Here is a 20,127-nt window from a genome sequence, read left to right on the forward strand (position 1 = left end):
CAAAGAGTTTTATAAAAAACACCAACTTGATCTAATGAAAATGGTGATGTTTGCATCTGATGGTGCCTCCGTGATGTTGGGCAAACTCAATGGCGTGGCAGCTCAGCTGAAACACGATATTCCACACCTGGTCCAGCAACATTGTGTTGCACACCAGGAAGATGAGGGGATTTCCGATGCATGGAAAGAGGTCAAGCTGATAAGAGACATCAAAACCTTAATGAGAACTGTCTACACAGTGTTCTGTCAGTCATCCAGGAGAAAATGAAAATTTCAGGAAATAGTGGATGCTTGTGAATGCGAGTCAATGGCTTTCAGGCCACTCAATGAAGTGCACTGGTTATCTAGGCACTTTGCACTTCCAGCAATTATTCACAACTATAATCCTCTTCTGGAATATTTTGAGCAAGACAAAGATACTGATCCAGTTTCTAAACACTGCCACAAAAAGCTGAATACCATGGAATACCGAATAACATTAGAAGTTTTGAATGAGGCTGGCTTCACTATCCACGATGCTCCAGAAATGGGGCCTTACACCTCTTGAAGCATTTCACCTTGCCCACGGTAAACTGAAAAAGATCAGAAGACAGTACCTTGGAGATTCAGTCTTATGGAATGACAAAGTTAAGGCTCCCTTAGATATGAGCTCTCAAGAAAATAATTAAATTGATACCAGTTCCATAATAACTTTCATAAACATCTTGTGTGCACATTTGGCAGACAGGTTTCCAGAGGATGAAGTTCAGGAGTGGTCCGCTTTTGATTGTGCAGCAATAGTTAAGTGTGACTTCAATTTTGGAATTCATCAGGTCAAATCCCTATGTTCAAAATACAAAGACTTTCTTGCTGAAGAGATTGTTATAGTCAGTCAGTACAATGACTTCAAGTTTGCAGTGGCCGAAAGAATCAAAAGCCAGTTGGTTTTAAGTTTCCTGGATATCGTAACATTTGCTCACCAGAACGAACAGTTTCGGGATCTTGCAAAGTTGATGGATATTGGAGGTACATTCCTAGCATCAAGTGCAGACTGTGAGAGTGGCTTTAGCTTAATGAACACTCAAAAAAACAAACTACAGAATTGTTTACAAGTAGATCATTTGGACATGCTGATGTGCATTAAGAGTTACTAGCTGGATGGAGGACTGATAGATCTGAGTTTATATTGAATGGGCAAATGAAAAAGATCGCAGGGAAAAACAGTAAGGTTAGTTTAGCAGTCTCTGACATTTCAAACAATAAGGAAATTAAAATGCATTTGTAATTACATATCCTATTCTTGGTTGATAATCATTTATTGATTTTTTTAGGAAAATTTTAAATTTAAAACACAAACTTTTGTTTTTCTTATTTTACTTATAGAATCTCTTATTTTACTTATAGAATCCCTGCTCAAAGCAGGACCAATCCCCAATTTTTGCCCCAGATCACTAAATGGCCCCCTCAAGGATTGAACTCACAACCCTGGGTTTAGCAGGCCAATGCTCAAACCACTGAGCTATCCCTCCCCCATACTTATGATGTGTCTATCTGAAAACCCATATAAATTGACACAAATTGCAAATTAAAACTTTTTAAATGTATAAGCATTTTACTCGCTTGGGCACATTTGCCTCATGGAGCACACATTTGAACTCTGCTTCAAAAATTTGCACAGAAGAAATTTTTTGCACATACAGCCTGTCAAAAATTAGAGGGAACATTGCTTGCAACCACTCTCCAGCTTGGTTATGTGCTGGGTCATCATCCGAGACTGCCATAACATGAAATATATGGCAGAATCGGAGTAAAACAGAACAGGAGATAAACAATTCTCCCCTAAGGAGTTCAATCACAAATTTAATTAATGCATTTTTTTTAACGACTGTCATCAGTATCCAAGCATGTCCTCTGGAATGGTGGCTGAAGCATGAAGGGGTATATAAATGTTTAGCATATCTGGCACTTAAATAACTTGCAATGCTGGCTACAAAAGTGCCAGGCCAACGCCTGTTCTCACTTTCAGATGACATTGTAAGTAAGAAGCAGGCAGCAGTATCTCCTGTAAATGTAAACAAACCTGTTTGTCTTAGTGATTGGCTGAACAAGAAGTAGGACTGAGTGGACCTTTAGGCTCTAAAGTTTTACATTGTTTTGTTTTTGAGTGCAGTTATGTAACACTACAGTACTTGTATGAGGTGAATTGAAAAATAAGATTTCTTTTATCATTTTTACAGTGCAAATATGTGTAATCAATAATAATAATATATAATAATAATATAAAGCAAGCACTGTACACTTTGTATTCTGTGTTGCACTAGAAATCAATATATTTGAAAATGTAGAAAAACATCCAAAAATATTTACTGAATTTCAATTGGTATTCTATTGTTTAACAGTGCAATTAATCACAATCACAATTAATTTTTTTAATTGAATGAGTTAACTGTGATTAATGGACAGCCTTAATATTAATAAATATATTTAAAAAAAATAAATTAGAATATATAAAGAGCTAGAAGGTAATTGGAGCATTATATTAAATATATTTAAATAAAATAAATTAGAATATATAAAGAGCTAGAAGGTAATCGGAGCATTATAGCTCAAAACACATAGTAACATAAGATATGACAGAGCAATTCTGGCCCCAGTGAAGTCAATGAGAATTTTACCATTGATATCACTGGAACTAGAACTTTACCTGAATAGGTATTTTTGCAACATATTTTACAGAATATATCACTATTAAAGTTTGATTCCTATGTATTCAGCATGCCACACATTTAAGATATATTAACAAATGGTGCAGGCCAAGGATAATACACCATTTTATGTATTTTCATTGCTGAAATGCAGTTTGTATTGACAACAGATTTTCCTGCAACCGTGGAAATCTGTGAAGGGCTGTCGGTATCCAAGCAGTGGTACTGGGATTGACTAGCATAATGCATGTAAGTGACAGTTAGGAGAAGGCTACTGTATTATATGACCACACTTTATTTGTTTGTTGGATGTTTGTACCCTGCAGTGTTTTCTTAGTGAGGCTTTGTTCTGATGTGATTGCCTTTTTGGGCAGCCACACCCATTTTCCAGAGGCCTTAATGTTGTTTAAAAAGAAGAATTTGTTGTATTTTACACTGTTCCTTCTTGAAAACCCACAACTTATATTCTGAAAACATATTTAAATATTTTATTAAAGCTAATGTTAAAAAATTATATAATATATACGTTGAGAAACCAGTGTCTGTACATCTGGGTATAGTGCTTAGATTATCCACAAATACAAAGATTGTTTTTAAAGTCATAAGATACATATAGTGCATAATCAGCAGTAACCCAAATTTAGGTGAGTAACTTTAAGGATACAGTTTAGATATTAGCATCCGAGTATTTGGATACATCACTCATGAAAAGTTATACAGGGAGTTAGTTGTAGAAAGCAAATATAGGAATGAGTATAGATTGTCCCTCAGTAATTGAGCATTTAGGGTAGATTTCCAAATGGACAAATACAATTCATGAGGAAAGTATTTCAGTTACTTTCTCCACTGCACTTCTACTACTCTCATAAATAAGCCATGACTGAATACTGTCTCAAGATTAAACTGAGCCTGCATGGAAGAATATAAAAAATGTAAGCCTTAAATAAATCATTTCTAAATCATCTCACTCACTGGGCTCTAAAATACAAACTTCCCTCAGATGACAAGAGGACCTGCTGTGATGTAAGAAGCATCTTGCCAGCAATCATTAAACTAAAAACATGGACAAATAGATTAAAGTCATCATGAAACAAGAAAGGAGGCCAAAAAAAAAAAAAAAAAAAAAAAAAAAAGGTCATTAGGGACAACAAACCAAATTCATCCCTGGCAGAACTCCACTGATTTATATAGAATAGTTTTTAGTTGAGAAGCAGGATTTCTTGTTAGGCTTACCTACTTTATATCAAATTATATTTAAGCCTCTTCCTTCCCTCACTCCAAGCATGTGAAAACCTAACGTCTTTCACTTGTTAAAGACAGGAACTTGCACTTCTGTGCTTTTTTGCTAGCTTACAAATGCCACCTAGCGAGGAATTCACAAGCCAGATGCATTTCTGAAATCCCTTAGTTTTGTTTTAATAATTAATATGAGAAAGGAAGAGCAAATTCTGTAATGTGTACATTTAGAATTACAGTCTCATTCCACGGCAACATCCAGTACAAACTGGAAAGATCTATCAACAGCTAGTTATTACATAATCCTTATTACTGCTAGATGGTTGAGCAGTAATTTTAAGGGAGGATTAATTGAAACTAGATAATGCCTGGCTGCAACATCAGATGAAACACATAAGAGACAGAACCAATAATAAAATAGATTTGACTTAATGTTCCTATTTTTCCCTTCCTGTGAATGCTATGCTAAATCAGAACACCATCAAATGCAATTTGATTCAGCAGAATTGTTGTAGAAAAATGTAAGAATGATACAGAATTTCTGCTACATTACACTTACTCTGAAATTATTTAACTGTGGAGCAATCACAGCCAAGCAAACCTGGGAGGTTGCAGTGTGGTTAATGCACAAGACTTTTGCCCCTAAACCCAAGTTTAAGCTCCAGAAAGGTCAGAAGTGGTTATATTTTCACAAATAGGCCCTTTTGCCAATGTTTTTTGGTCCAAATGCTTACAATTGCTATTAACTCAGCAGTTTTCAACCAGGGGTCCATGGCCCCCTGGGGGTCCATTAGCAGGTTTCAGCGGCTCTGCCAAGCAGGGCTGGTATTAGCCTTTATGTGGCCCAGGGCAGAAAACCCAAGCCTGAGCCCAAGCCCTGCTGTGCTACGATGAAGCCAAAGCCTGAGCAACTTAGCTTTAAAGGGCACCCTGTGGCGTGGGGCTCTGGGCAACTGCCCCACTTGCTACCCCTTAATAGAGGCCCAAACTTTTATATGCTGAAAAACAGTTGTGGCACAGGTGGGCCATGAAGTTTTTATAGCATATTTGGGGGGCCTCAGAAACAAAAAGATTGAGAACCTCTGCTCTATCTCAGAAGTACTGTGTGTTCAAGGGATCCTGATTCTGCAGAATGTAGTGTTTAGTACACTGTGTAGTCACATAGTTTGAAAAATTCTTTGAGATTCCTTGGAATTAAATGCACCATACTAACAAGATACTTACTATTATTATTATATACATTTAGTGGATTCATCCCAATCTACATTTGTTACGTTGCCAAAGTTTAACCATTTAGTGGAGAAAATTGTATATGATCATGTAATTAAAGATTGTATCATAATGGATATGCACAAGGGAATCAAATTAAAATTGTACAGGCACACTTAATTCTGGCATTTCCTAACTTTTGAGTGCCTTACTTTACAACCTTAATGTTGTTTTAACATAATGTTTTGTTTGGTTTGTTTTTGTACGGAATTTTACTAAATACATAAACAGATTGGCTCCTGGCTTCTTCAATGTCAGTCTGTCTCCCATGCAATAGTGCTGTATTTTGGAACACCTGAGGCACTCTGGGTTTAACGGGGAGTGGGTGAGTTAGAGAGAAAGTTCTCCAACAGTTTCCATAGCATAGACATAGGTTGAGAGAGAGTCTTACAGACACCTCTTCACCCATTTATAATCCCATAACATGTAACCAGGGCAACTGTTTCCTCAGAAAAACATTATTAGGACAGCTTTGAATGTATTTTAGATGTCTTTAATGTGAAAAATGTTCTGTCTTTTCAAGCTAAATCATACTATTTACTTTTACTCTTCATTTTACCCTCTCATCTGTCTGCTTCTCTCAAATGGAAACAAGGTCAGCACCCGGGGACCAGCCAGCTCCCCACAGACCACCATTGGCTCAAATTGCTTTAATAATTTCAACCCCATATGGTTTTCAAATGTACAGTAGGAAAGTGGGTCCCACTTTAGTTTTATTAGCAAAGTGAAATAAAGAGATGGGACCAAATCAAAACTCTGGATCTGAAACCATCCCCCTGGCCTATGGGGCTATTCAAAACCCAACAATCACAAAAGGCTCCTTTACTTACTACAAGCCAAGCCACTACCCTGGATCTGCACACCTCCAAACTCTGGGGTGTTGTAATTCTGATCCACATTTGGCGGCTTGAGCCCACCATCTGGTGAAATATTTGGGAAGGTCTTATGGAATTACATGGTCTGTTGGCATCCTCATGAACTGAGCTCTATGCCACCCCACAGGCCATCCTCTACACCTATTTTTAAATCTTTTACTAACACAGCATATACTTCACTATGCTATATCCATATATCCTCTGTAATCAATTTCTGCCCCCCCCCCCCAAAGTTGTACTTACTGACTTACTGGCTTTGCTTTTTTATCGTCTTTAGGGGCCAATACTTTTAAGTTAAAATATTCAAATCTCTCTCTTGTCTGGGTGTTACTTCTTAATTCCATTCCTTCTTAACCCAAGTGTAACTATTAGTAACAAATTCTGCACATACACATCAATTCTGTTGTTCAGGTGTGTGGTTGCAGTGGAGAGGGAAAGAAATATGGGATTCCATGAGGAAGGTCTGCACCCCCGGTGCACCACGAAGCTGTACTATACTGGGATTCTCTGCATCCTAATACACTGTGGAGTGTTTTGAGGTATTTTGGAATGGGTGAGGGAGGGAAGTGGCATGGCCAGTGAATCAAAAGACTAGACCCCCAAAGAGGAGAAGAAACTGGAACCATTGGGGATACAACCCCTGAATGTGCAGTAGTAGCTGCACAGTATCACTGCTGCTGCTCCATGACCTCAGTGGGAAAGGTTACTTCCTGTATTCTCCCCAATACATCCAGCTGTACATTACACTAAGATTTGATCCTTGATAATGATACTTTAGGCTTATGTAATGGGAAACAGTTAACTATTGTTCTGTCAACACTGCAAATTCACGCATGGCAGGGAATCCGAGTTAGACACAGTTGTCCCCTAACTCAGTTACCAACATTGTTCCAGTTTCTAGTGTCAAATGGACCTCAGTGTTCCGTGAGCTTTTTGTGTGTGGCTCTTCTATATTCTGAGGTATAATTGCTTTTGTCACGATGGTTTCCCCACTATAATAGGCTCCACTTGGGCTCTTCAAAGATAAATGTGGCAAAATGGCATGTTCTCTGCTTCAAACTTTTTTACCAGAAAAAAGCATGTGTCCCCTATATCAATACCACTGCTAAATTGTTGCATGAAATACAACAATTTTAGTGATGAGAAAAAATGTCAGTTATTCCTCATTCTTATTTGAGTACATCATCATCACGCTTAATTTCATATTTCTTTCATAAGAAAACAATGGTAGATGTTCATACATTTGGGTTGTGTGTGTGTGTTTAAGATAAATCAATATTCTGATCTGGTTTGACTTGTAAGTATTTACAAATGGGACAGAAAATTCCTTTTGATGCCTCCATGTAAGGGTTTTAATAGGATCATCTCTAGAAATTCTTCTTACCATCTCCATTGCTATTTTTCTTTCTACTTAATTGCGTCTTCTGAAGGAACAATCTCACCAACTCTGCATTTGAGTTTCATGTATTCCTTCCTCCATCTCTATCCATTCAGACTCTCTGAAAATGATTTATGGGAATCTGCCCTCCGTTTTGGCACAGCAGGCTGAAAGCTTGAAAAGAATGTTATTCTAGTCTGTGGATTTTCTGCATAGCTGCGTAATCAGTGGAGACCCTTTGTCAAGTAATTAACACATACAAGAAACAATGTTTTGTTTTAATATGACATGTCAAATTTCAAATATTAGTGGGCTACTTTGTATTAAAGTAAGTCTGCCATAGGTTTAGGGCCTGATCCAAAGCCCATTCAAATTTTTCCTTTAATTCCAATGAATTTTGGATCAGGTTTCCCCAGGCTATATCCTGTGCCATGTTATTTGGCTGGGTGAAGAGGAAGAGGTGTGGAAGGCAAATCCTTGCATCAATTATCTACTCTCAAAGCTATAAAAGCACAAACAGAAAATCTGATGGTAAGAAGGTATAATGTGTATCCATAGAAACTCCAAAGCAAGCAAAATTAATTCTGTTCTTCCATCTTTAACACTCCTGTAACTGTACTTAGCTCTTTGAAATATCTGAAATAGGTCTGTGATGTTACATACACATACACTAGTATGTGTATGAGAGTCAATTCCTAAGGGCAATATTCTTCCTAACTGTGGACTTTCTTGAATTTGTAACTAATTTTAAATCAGATTATTAGTATTACTTCATCAGTGTTAATATCTTATTTTCTCAGTAGAAAAACCCAGTCAAACATTCCAGTACAAATGCATGACAGTCACAATCTGCCCTATGTTTACAAAGTAGACTGCTGAACTGCTAAAATTTATTTTCTCAATCACAAACTGTGGTTTAAACTAATACAAGATACAATTCTTACACCTTTATTCTCATGTAAATGCGTAATATAAACTCTCCATATTTCATGCAACTTTTTTAAGCCTCAATACCTTGACAACTTGGCTTGTTTGTGGGCATAAAATGTCAGAATCAGACTGCAAATATAGGAAAGAGGTACACTGGATTCTAAACTCTTCTGGTCAGGAACTGTATCCTATCCTCCATTTCAACAGTGAAAAATCACTATGAGGCTCTTACCCTCATTGCGACCTATTAGCATTAGGATAGTACTAAATTTTAAAAAATGAACCAAAAACGTATAGAACAAATGTTATAGTTTTACACAAACGAGGACAAAAGCAAGATCTTTTTGATAGGTTAACTAAGGACAGCATGCATCATGGCAAGACATCTGTAAATATTGTCATGGATACGCTGGAATGTGCGGGGACAAATTTTCCACGCAGGCACTTTAGTAAAAGGGTTACACCCCAGGGATGGGAATGTCAAAAACTTAGCTAGATCACATTCCCTTGTCAAGTTAATTAACATGCTCCATTAGTATTGCAATTACATAATCTACATAGAGAGGAAGCACTTCTATTTTACATGTGTAAAGGTATATCTTAAGGGAATGGACAGATGTTCATAATTTAAAATTGGCCTTATATTTTCATGCTTTCAAAAATAAATCAGAGAAAGAAGACTGTCTGTGGGTAAGACTCATTACCTCCCTTCTTTAAAAAAAACCCCTACTATCACTCAACGAGACAATTTATAAAATTCAAAATATCCAAAATAACTTAGCATAATAAAGATTAGGCTTAGCGAAGCCTTTAAAGCAAACTGTCCATGTTGGATATCAGAGAGGATATACATAAGGTTAAAGTTATATCCTCACTTTAATGCAGTTTCAAACTCCCATTAATGCTAATGGGGATTAGGCATGTTCAGTCCAACTCAAAGGGGAATTGTATAGATAATTCATTTATTTTTGTGATGCGCTTGGATACTATAATGATAAGCACCATAGAAAAGCTCATGAGGAAATTAATAATTGTGTCTTCACATCAGTATTTGAATAAAGGGGACAGTAAATAAGGCCTGGGACCACACACTGAGCCACACAGAGAAAACAAAATATTAAATATGTGCTCACTATGGGACTAATGTCCATCCTGCCTTCTGAATTCCTCCTCCATGATGTCTGGGCACAGGAGAGACAGGAGAGACAGCTTCCCTGCTCTCAGCTCTAGTACCTGAACGCTTCTGAGCACAGAGAAGCTAGGAGCAGAAATTGCAGAAAGTCCAGCTTTGCCCCTGTAGCCCTCGACTGAGGCATGCACCATTACAGTGTGGGGATGATGCATGCACACTCTGATCAGCGACGATGGAATTTCCTGAGATTTTAGAAGCTAAAATCAAAAATGTCTCTACTGAGACACGTGCAAACTGCTTTTTTCCCCCCCAAAGGCCTACATAACGTCCCCAAATTATGAAAATTTTCATAATGATGGGAAAAGGCACATACCTGCCACAAAGGCCACACCTCTGCTAAACTTCAAGTCCCTGCTCCAGGGCATTTTGACGTGGGCAAAACATATTTTTCCCTAGCTCCATGTTCTGAAATAACTCAACCATTTTGGCTGAAGGTTTCCAAAAATAATTAATCATGAGGCAGAAATCTGGCATGGAAAAAAATTCAGTACAAACAGTTGAATTTTGGCAAAGTTATAAGTAATTAAAAATAGAGTCCGTATAATGAGAAGTGTCGGGCAACTTTAATAATAGGCAGTGTTATCAGCCACTGCTGACACTACTATTTCTGCTGAAGTCTGTACAGTACAAGCAAATTAAGTACTCATGTTGACTCACATTGCACCCTCAAAGACAGCTCTTCCCTTTGTATTGGACCTAGAATGTATCCCCAAGATAGTTCTTACGTACAGTTAAATAGTGGGATTTTAAGCATACTGGCAAGTTATAAAGTTCTGCATGTTCTTACCCTTATGGATGTTTTTCCATCTAACACTGCACTGGATTTGCTTATGTAATACAACCCATCGGAAAACATATGCAATATTTGTATGGAGTTATTGTCCATTTTAAAAAACTAAGATTGTTGCCTGACAAGATGCACATCTGTCAACTTCAAATTGCACCACAAAACTTCAGCAGCTCACATATACTGCAAAACACTGATGCTCCTGAACTACTAATAGATTCATAGATACTAAGGTCAGAAGGGACCATTATGATCATCCAGTCTGACCTCCTGCACAACGCAGGCCACAGAATTTCACCCACCCACCCCTGTGAAAAACCTCTCACCTATATCTGAGCTACTGAAATCCTCAAATCGTGGTTTAAAGACTTCAAGGAGCAGAGAATCCTCCAGCAAGTGACCCATGCCCCATGCTACAGAGGAAGGCGAAAAACCTCCAGGGCCTCTTCCAATCTGCCCTGGAGGAAAATTCCTTCCCAACCCCAAATATGGCGATCAGCTAAACCCTGAGCATATGGGCAAGATTCACCAGCCAGATACTATAGAAAATTTATTGTAATATGTGGAAGAGATTATTTTAGAAATAAATCTAACAGCATAAAATGGGGCGGGGGGGAGATCAGGTGTGTGGTGGATGATTGATCATGGCAGGATACTGTAGATTCTTTAAAACAGTGGTTCTCAAAGACGGTCCGCCACTTGTTCAGGAAAAGCCCCTGTCGTGCCGAACCGGTTTGTTTACCTGCCGCGTCTGCAGGTTCGGCCGATTCCGGCTCCCACTGGCCACGGTTTGCCGCTCCAGGCCAATGGGGGCTGCGGGAAGTGGCGTGGGCCAAGGGACGTGCTGGCCACCCTTCCCGCAGCCCCCATTGGCCTGGAGCGGCAAACCGCAGCCAGTGGGAGCCGGAATCGGCCGAACCTGCAGACGCGGCAGGTAAACAAACCGGTCCGGCACGATAGGGGCTTTTCCTGAACAAGTGGTGGATCGGCTTTGAGAACCACAGCTCTAAAAGATCTTGCATAAAACTGGTGGAAATAACAGATTGATCTCATAACACAGAAAGAAGGATATAGCAAATATTCAAAGATTTGCTCTAAGGGTTCTCCCTCATGCTCACATGAGAGCAGCACTGCAGCTGCTTATTAGGCCTTCCTACAGTCCCATGATCCCCCTCGTCCCTCCTGATTCTAGCCACAGCTGAAGACAACACCACTTATCCCCTCTTCCATTCAGTCACTGGAGCAGGAAGACCACCCCAACCTCTTCTTTTCTCCACAAATCAGGCAGAAGAGAGATGATTCTACCTCTTTTTATCTACAACCAACTAGAGAGATGTAATCCTAAAACAGCAATTATGTTAGATAACAGAAAGGCAACTAAGGATCTAGTCCTGCAAATTCTTACTCAGATTAACAAAGCAGCTTCCATGAGTAAAGTTTACTTCCAGGAGTAAGGGTTTGCAGGATCAAGTCCCCAAAAACTGAGGAATGTTTCTTTTGTTTCCTGTTTTTTATTTTAATGTGAAGCTAAAGTCGTAGCCCAGATAGGAATGAAATCACATCATGACACTCCTATAGGTGGCACACAAGTTGGCACCGAAAATACAATTTTGTTTCTCAATTTTTATTAAAAAATAAATAAATGAAGTTTAGACAGACTTTTAAAACCACCCACAAAATTCAGGAAGTGTTTAGATACTTTAAGGAAAAGGTCAGTCTTCATATTGGACATTTGAAGGTAGCATAATTTTTGCATAATTTTGTAATAGTTCCATTTGTGCTGTCTGATCGACTGGGTCAACAAAATAAAGACAGATGGTAGTGTATTAATTCTAATGCTTCTTTATTGCAATGCTGCCATTACAGTTTCCTCTGCTGCATTCACAGCAACTAAAGCTTCCCCAGTTTAACATTCTCCACAACTGAAAAATGATACACCACCTAGTGAAATCCATGAATATCTACACTGGACATAGGACCATGACATTGTATTCATTTAGGATATGTCTATACTCCAATTAAACACCCGCGGCTGTTCCATGTCAAATGACTCAGACTCTGGCTAGGTAGCTGTTTAATTATGGTGTAGGCGTTTGGGCTCAGGCTGGAGCCGGAGCTCTGGGACCTTCCCCCCTCACAGGGGAAAGGGGTGAGCCTGAACACCCTCACCACAATTAAACAGCCCCTTAGCTTGAGCCCTGCGAGCCCAAGTCAGCTGACATGGGCCAGCTGCATGTTTTTAATTGCAGTGCAGACATACCCATAGAGAACCAGCAGCTTTATAAAGAATAAAGTGCTCCAGTAGAGTAAAATGAATTGAATGCATTAGTCCTCACCACCTTAGGAAAAGGGACCCCCCAAAAAATAAAAAACCCAATCCACACAAATAATATAAATGACCGCATACCATACATAGGGATTGTTGTCCCACAATAATGGGGTATGAGTCACTAGCCAGCTATGCAGCAGCACTTCTCCTGAGGCTTCCAGCTGTCACTTACTAACCTGCTGTGCCTGTGCTTCCAGCATGGTTAGGCTCATCTGACCCTTCCAATCATTAGGAGCCTGACAACCACCAACAGTGGATTTTACACAGATGTATACATTTGTGGAGTTGTCCTTTTCCTAGTTTTCTGAGAAGGACACAAAGAGACACACTACTGCTGTGATTAATAGAAAAGGAGAAAAAACAAACAAAGGATGTCCGACCTTTCACGCCTCATTTATATTGTGTTTACTCACACCACAAGAAATTTCAGAACAAGAAAGAAAACTGATTCTCAAAGGAAATAAAGCAATCAAAAAATCTAACATCTCTTACAGACACAGACCACACTGGCACATACCCTGCTCCTTAAGAGAGAATGGATGTTTCCAATTTTATTACTTCCATCAGTTTTCTTAATCCATCTCTGGATAGGAAACCTGAATCGTTATGTTGGTCTCCCACCCTGTCTTACTTGAAACCATTACGTTGTAGTGCTTAACAACACCTAGTAACTTGTGCATTTGTCTCACATTTCATTATGCCATGTCATACTGGGTGGTGATCTATTACAAGTGTGAACCTGGTATCTAAGAGATAATACCGTAATGCACTATTTCCCAAAGCATGGGACATGTTCCCAAGTTTGAGCAATGAACTGGCCAGAGTTGCATAGTTGCATGTTCTCCAGAGTCTCAGCTTTCATGTTAAAAAAAATAGTTAGTCTCAAGCTGTTATGGTGGTTTGGAAAACCTTCAGGGTGAAGCAAGTGTAACTAATGCAGGAGGCATCTGCCTGGGTTTTCAGAGAACCTTTAATGTTAGCTCAGAGGTACAACTGGTTCCATTCATGTTCATTGGAACTAACTCAGATGCCAATTATGATACATTTAAACATCAACATTACTTTACTCTACTATTCAAAGCATGTAAGAAAGGACAGGAAGTACTATATTATGAGCTCTATTCCAGTGTTATCTGAAGTGGCCTGAAGGCATGATATAAAAGATATATGAATTAAAATAAGGAAGCCTTTAATATCACATAGCAGAGTTGAAAAAGGGTGCAATTGCTTTCATTTTCCTGAAAGGGGTCTCATTTTGGGAAATACTACCTTAACGCTTCCAGTGCCCACTTCACAATAAGACATTTTTCAATCATACTGTACCATTGCTTTCCATACAACTTTCTACTTATAGAATTGAATATTCTTCTCTTTTCCACTCTTGGTACAAGACAGCTCTCAATCTTGTCTCTGACACATCAGTTTGCATTATGAATGGTTTATTAAAGTTCAGACTAATTAACACAGGTTCTGAAAAAGGGTCTTCTTCAGGGCATCTAAAGGTCCCTGACATTCCCTTGGCCAGATTACTTTTTTTCCTTTCAGGTTTCTTAACTGAGCTTTAGTATGAGAAAACTGTGGAATGAACTTCTGGCAAATCTTGGCTAATCCCATGAAAGATTTCACTTTCTTCTTGGTGGTAGAGATGGCAGCCTCTGCTTTTACCACTGATACTTCAACTTTTACTTCCTCATTCCTGGTATCTTTGATTTCTGGCTTCAGGGCTGCCTAGTACATGTTGCTGGGGATTAATAATCAACCCAGGTTAGATATGCCACACACGGACATGACTCTCCAAAGGGAAAATAAAAGCAAAAAATCCAAACAATCTCTTACAGGGGCATATGACACTGTCACATATCAATAGTTTTTGGACCCAACACATTGTTAATGGAAATTGTTTAAACTGTGTCTGCCACTTGGCACTAGAATACCAGATACTACAGTCATGGGGGGCCAGATTGATAGAGGAGATTTAGCAAATTAGCAGCATCCCCTCCAGATGCAGTGACTGGACTTGCTGTACATCCTTCATGGTACAGCATCCAAGACTCAAACCTAGATCCCTGTGGTTTATAGGCAGCAACTCTATCAGACCACAAAAAAAGCTTGTCTCTGGCTATGTCAGTAGAACCACAGCACAGCTTGTCTCAGCTGGGCATCACTTGTTGCATGTCTTACATACCATACGTGAGATCATCACTAAACAAGGCATTAACAACACTAGTCCATCAGCTGTTTTGAGTTCTGTATTCAATAGCTTGTACAACTGCTACCCTTATTGGTAGTCCCACTAGAGAAGCCATTCTGATATTCGGACTACAAATTGACCCTAACTGTGAGCTCAACTGAGCTGTAGCTCATGAAAGCTTATGCTCAAATAAATTGGTTAGTCTCTAAGGTGCCACAAGTACTCCTTTTCTTTTTGTAAGAGGTGAGTGAAAGTTCATAAAATGTCACAACAACCTATAACAATAAAACTTGTGGGGAAAAGGTGTGGAAAGGAGACAGTCTGAATTAGTCCAAACAAAAAAGGCCTACTGATATAATTCAAGGACTCTGGTAAGATTATGCCTGGTAAACAAAAACAGTGTTTGACCAGAAATCAATAAACCAAAATTGATGTGTCAGAAATTAGGCCTAACTGGTGAATAAAAAAATAAGGGGACAGGCTATTCCACCCATTACTCCCTTTGGGGGTTCTTGTTCCCATTACTCCCTTGGGGGAAAAAGCTGCCTACCACAATGCTGACTGACTGAAAGACGAGAGAAGAGGAAGGAGACAGCTTCACTTTCATGGATGCCACCCCCATGTCTCTTAGGACCTCAGACTTTTTTATCCTTATGTCCTGACATGGCCAGACCAAAGAAAGGGAGTTAGATGACATCACCAGCGGCTCTGGCTAAATTCCAAATAACATCTGGGATGTGAAACTGTCATTCCCCCTCCCACACACATATACCTTCTGTGTTCTTTTCCTTCCCCACCTTATTTCTTTCTCTTTTCTATCCATCCCCTTTTATCATCTGTCCAGTAAGATTATTTTGCAACACTGCTGTAAAGCCTATGACCAGAAAGAGGCAGCTAAATTCAATGCCCCAAACAGCCCAATGCTTGTACAATTTTGTCAAGTCTCAGAGTGGCTGATAAGACCATGTATAGTGCCTATGTTTCTCCAGCAGTGAGGCTGCAAATGAGAATCAACATCAAAGACAGAAGCTGGATATTCACCCTTAGCTATTTTTTCTCTCCTTCTTTTCTGTATGTTTCTCTTGTTTTCTTCTAGGAAACAGGATCGGACTTTAATAGCAACAACAGCAGCTCCAGCCTATCTTAACTAATTTCTTCTCCTTTCCACAAAAAATACAAGTTATTACCATCTAAGACACTGTCAAACATGGAGGTTTTCCTTCTAAAAACTCTCTCCAGCTAAAGAGAAAGAGACCAAAGAATGTTGTTAAAATGAAAGCCTTGCTTAATAATTTACATTTCAAACTCTTTAACTGTCTCCCCCCCCCCACTCCGTTTCTTTAATAAGGGGTTAAAAGGATTTTTAATAATGTATTTGCCATGGTACCAAGCAGGCTGAGGTCTCTGTATACCAAACCCTGAGCGTTGTTTAAAACTGTCTGATGTTGGACCGTGACTGGGTTATGTTAACACCTTTAACTCATTGGGCACATATATTCCATCTGAATTAATACAACAGGGCTAAGACTAAATTTCTCAGTCTCCTTAAAATGATTCATTCCTGAACTGGGATGAAGCTCGTTGGTAAGGTGGTGAGGGAAAGGTTTAATCACCTGTACTGTATCTGTTCCATTATGAAAATGGTGGTTGATATGTTTTTAAAGTACTAGATACATATTAAAATGATGGTCCAAAGCCACAAAGTTTGCATCTGAATCTGAATGTCCTGAAGCTTCAGAGTTTTTGCATCAGGGATTTCTTTTCCAGACCCACTTAAAATATCATGGTCTCAAATTTTACTGTAGCAATAACTGGGTTATTCGTCTGTTTCCATCTTAGAATGAACTCCCCATTGGTACCCCATGCAGAAGGCCAGCACAAGTTCAATATGTCATATAAATCAAAACAGGGTTTAAGAATACATAGGCCTTTTGCAGATCCTCTGCACAACGGCAAATTTCATCCTTATAGTCTTTTTTTTTTTTTACCTGAAACGAAGATTGGCTGTTATAATTCTTTAACTCCTTGTTGGCTCCTCGGAACAACAGAACTCTTGCACAGCTGTCCTGCAAATTAGAGAAGGAGGAACTCATTGATTATAATCTTTAATCACTAAAAATAGGCTTTAAATTATAAGATTTGGTGGTTATTTGGCATATGTTTTTGAACATAAAACAATAAGTCAACAGCCCAAGAAATATGAAACTCTGTTCCAATCAAAGGATTTAGTTGATTAAAATAATTTTAATTTTCAATAGAGTTGGAAAATTCTTAAATAATGTAGTTATGGGCAAGGTTCAATTTTTCAATGTACTGGAAACAGCATAAGAATGGTCATACTGGGTCAGACCAAAGGTCCATCTAGCCCAGTATCCTGTCTTCCGACAGTGGCTAATGCCAGGTACTTCGGAGGGAATGAACAGAACAGGTAATCATCAAGTTATCCATCCCCTGTCACCCATTCCCAGCTTCTGGCAAAGAGAGGCTAGGGACACCATCCTAGCCCTGCAAGCAAGTGTAAGTAACAACTAAGGGGACTACAGTACTTACTGAGATTTAAATACCTTGTTAACAATTCAGAAAAACATATTACAAAAATTACATCAAGTTATTAAACAAACCAGATTTTACAGCAAAATTAGTGTTTTCAAATTAAACTTTGTACATTAAAGGTCTTTGCTCATGTTGATACCTTCCAACCAGTGGGAACTGTTCAAGGAATAAATTATTGTGTTATATGATCAAGGGTACCACAACCTGGACCTAAATAATTAATATAGACATCCACTAATCAGAGAGGACAGTTTATTACCCCAATTTTACTTTGATTTATCAGTATATATCTCAAACTAAGCAGTTAGCTGTTTTTAATGCAATAGTATATTTAATACAAGTTTTTTTCAAAGAAACTTTTTTTGAGCTGCTGATACTATAACAAAGCCAGTCCTCCATACACAAATAACAACACCACAACACAAAACTAATATACCCTGACCTCCTCCCCAAATGAGAGACCAGATTACATGAGATCAGGTTCTGGTACAGAGTATGTAGTTGAAATCCTATCAGTATATTTTTTTAGTTGAATACACTGTATTGCAGTAAGACACTAGTCTGTACTGTTGTAAAATATTACTGATAATAACCTTATAGAAATTTTTCTATAGATCTGACATTTTTCAGAGCACTTGACTTTTTCTTGATTCATATATAGTATTCTATTTCCACATGTCGTCTTTAATGTTCATCTCGGGACCTGTGCTTAACCAGTCCACAATTCAGAATGTTTTTATGTTTTCTTGTCAGGTATGTTTCTATTAGCTCAGCTAATCCTGATTCACAGACAGGTGTACATACGGAAATTGCCCTTAAAAGAAATTTTCCTCATTCTGCTTTCCGATATACTGAGCCAGATCCTTGGTCCTGGTAAATCCCTTGTACTGCCCCCTTCAGCACAAAGAGGACTTATAGTTGTCCTAAATGGCCCCTGGGTGCCCCTGGGATCAGGGTTCCATAAAGATAGATAACATAAAGCCCCTTTTGCCCACTACTCCCTGTTCTGCTTGACAGGGTAAATCAAGCAGTTTGGCTCTGCATTTCTAGTCAGGATTCTAGCACCTGTCACAGAGAGGTAATTTAATATTCTTAAAAGGGATAGGATGCTAGACAATATAGTTATATATAGGGCCCTACCAAATTCATGGTCCATTTTGGTCAATTTCATAGTCATAGGATTTTAAAAATCATAAATTTCATGATTTCAGCTATTTAAATCTGAAATTTCATGGTGTTGTAATTATAGGAATCATGACCCAAAAAGGAGTCATGGGGTGGTCACAAGGTTATTGTAGGAGGGGTTGCAGTACTGCTACCCTTACTTCGTTGCTGCTGGCGGCGGCGCTGCCTTCAGAGCTGGCTAGCTGGAGAGCGGTGGCTGCTGGTCAGGAGCCCAGCTCTGAAGGCAAAGCCACCGCTTGCAGCAGTGCAGAAGTAAGGATGGCATGGTATGGTATTGCCACCCTTACTTCTGTGCTGCTGCTGGCGGGGCGCTGCCTTCAGAGATGGACACCTGGCCAACAGCCACCCCTCTCTGGCCACCCAGCTCTGAACGCAGTGCAGACGTAAGGGTGACAATACCGTGAACCCCCTAAAACAACCTTGCGACCCCCCTGCAACTCCCTTTTGGGTTGGGACCCCCAATTTGAGAAACACTGGTCTCCCCCATGAAATCTGTATAGTATAGGGTAAAAGAACACAAGAGACCAGATTTCACAGTCCATGACACGTTTTTCATGGCTGTGAATTTTGGTAGGGCCCTAGTTATACAGCAGAGGTGGCCAACTTGAGCCTGAGAAGGAGCCAGAATTTATCAATATACATTGCCAAAGAGCCACAGTAATACGTCAGCAGCCCCCTCATCAGCTCCACGCCACCCCCCACCCCGGTCCCAGCGTCTCCGGCCCACTGGCAGCCCCACAGATCAGCGCTTTCCCCTCTGTCCCCGCACCTCCTGATCAGCTGCTTCGTGGCATGCAGGAGGCTCTGGGGGGGGAGGTGGAGGAGCGAAGGCATGGCAGGCTCAGGGGCAGGAAGCGGTGGGGTGGGGGCGGGGCCTGTGGCAGAGCCAGGGGTTGAGCAGTGAGCACCCCCCAGCACATTGGAAAGTTGGCGCCTGTAGCTCCAGCCCCAGAGTCGGTGCCTATACAAGGAGCCGCATATTAACTTCTGAAGAGCCACAGGTGGCTTCAGAGCCACAGGTTGGCCACGCCTGTTATATAATATTTCCTACCTGTGCTAAGAACTGCATCAAACCAACAGCTCAGGAGAGCACTTTACAGTGCTAAACAGGGACAGGCAAGGAAGAGAGTCTGTCCATCTGTCTGTATCTATCTATAATTAATTCATGGGACCATAATGTTTTTCCAAAGATTTTACATATTAATAATCAGCCAAGGGAAAATTCACGTGCTATAGCCTAAAGAAAGACCTAAAGATTTAAATAATGTTGATAGGGCTTTTGTTCTAGCGATGCCAATAAGTGACCCCTATTTCAAATTCATACCAGATGATCCTAGGCTGGCACAATGCATGTATCATTCAGGTAATATTCACTATGTCCATATGTTCTACCGAGAAAAAATGGGAAGGCTGGATTGCAAGCTTGCATATTAAAGTTCCAAATTTCCCAACTCGGTCCACAATTTGTTCATTAAGGTATCGTGTGTTCTGAAACTCACAGTATTTATAAACTGATCA

General features: G+C 39.5%; 1 protein-coding gene across 4 annotated transcripts in view; it reads right to left on the reverse strand.

Annotated features, from left to right (window-relative positions):
* Positions 1-20,127, reverse strand: part of SHANK2 (SH3 and multiple ankyrin repeat domains 2) — a 613,170-nt gene that overhangs the window by 447,606 nt on the left and 145,437 nt on the right. For all 4 annotated transcript variants that reach the window (XM_073347891.2, XM_073347893.2, XM_073347892.2 and 1 more), the window contains one exon: positions 16,860-16,937. In XM_073347891.2, coding sequence (XP_073203992.1) covers positions 16,860-16,937 — 78 coding nt within the window. The remainder of the gene's footprint in view (positions 1-16,859; positions 16,938-20,127) is intronic.

The sequence above is a fragment of the Lepidochelys kempii genome, chromosome 6 (assembly GCF_965140285.1).
Source record: "Lepidochelys kempii isolate rLepKem1 chromosome 6, rLepKem1.hap1, whole genome shotgun sequence".
NCBI classification, from domain to species: Eukaryota; Metazoa; Chordata; order Testudines; family Cheloniidae; genus Lepidochelys; species Lepidochelys kempii.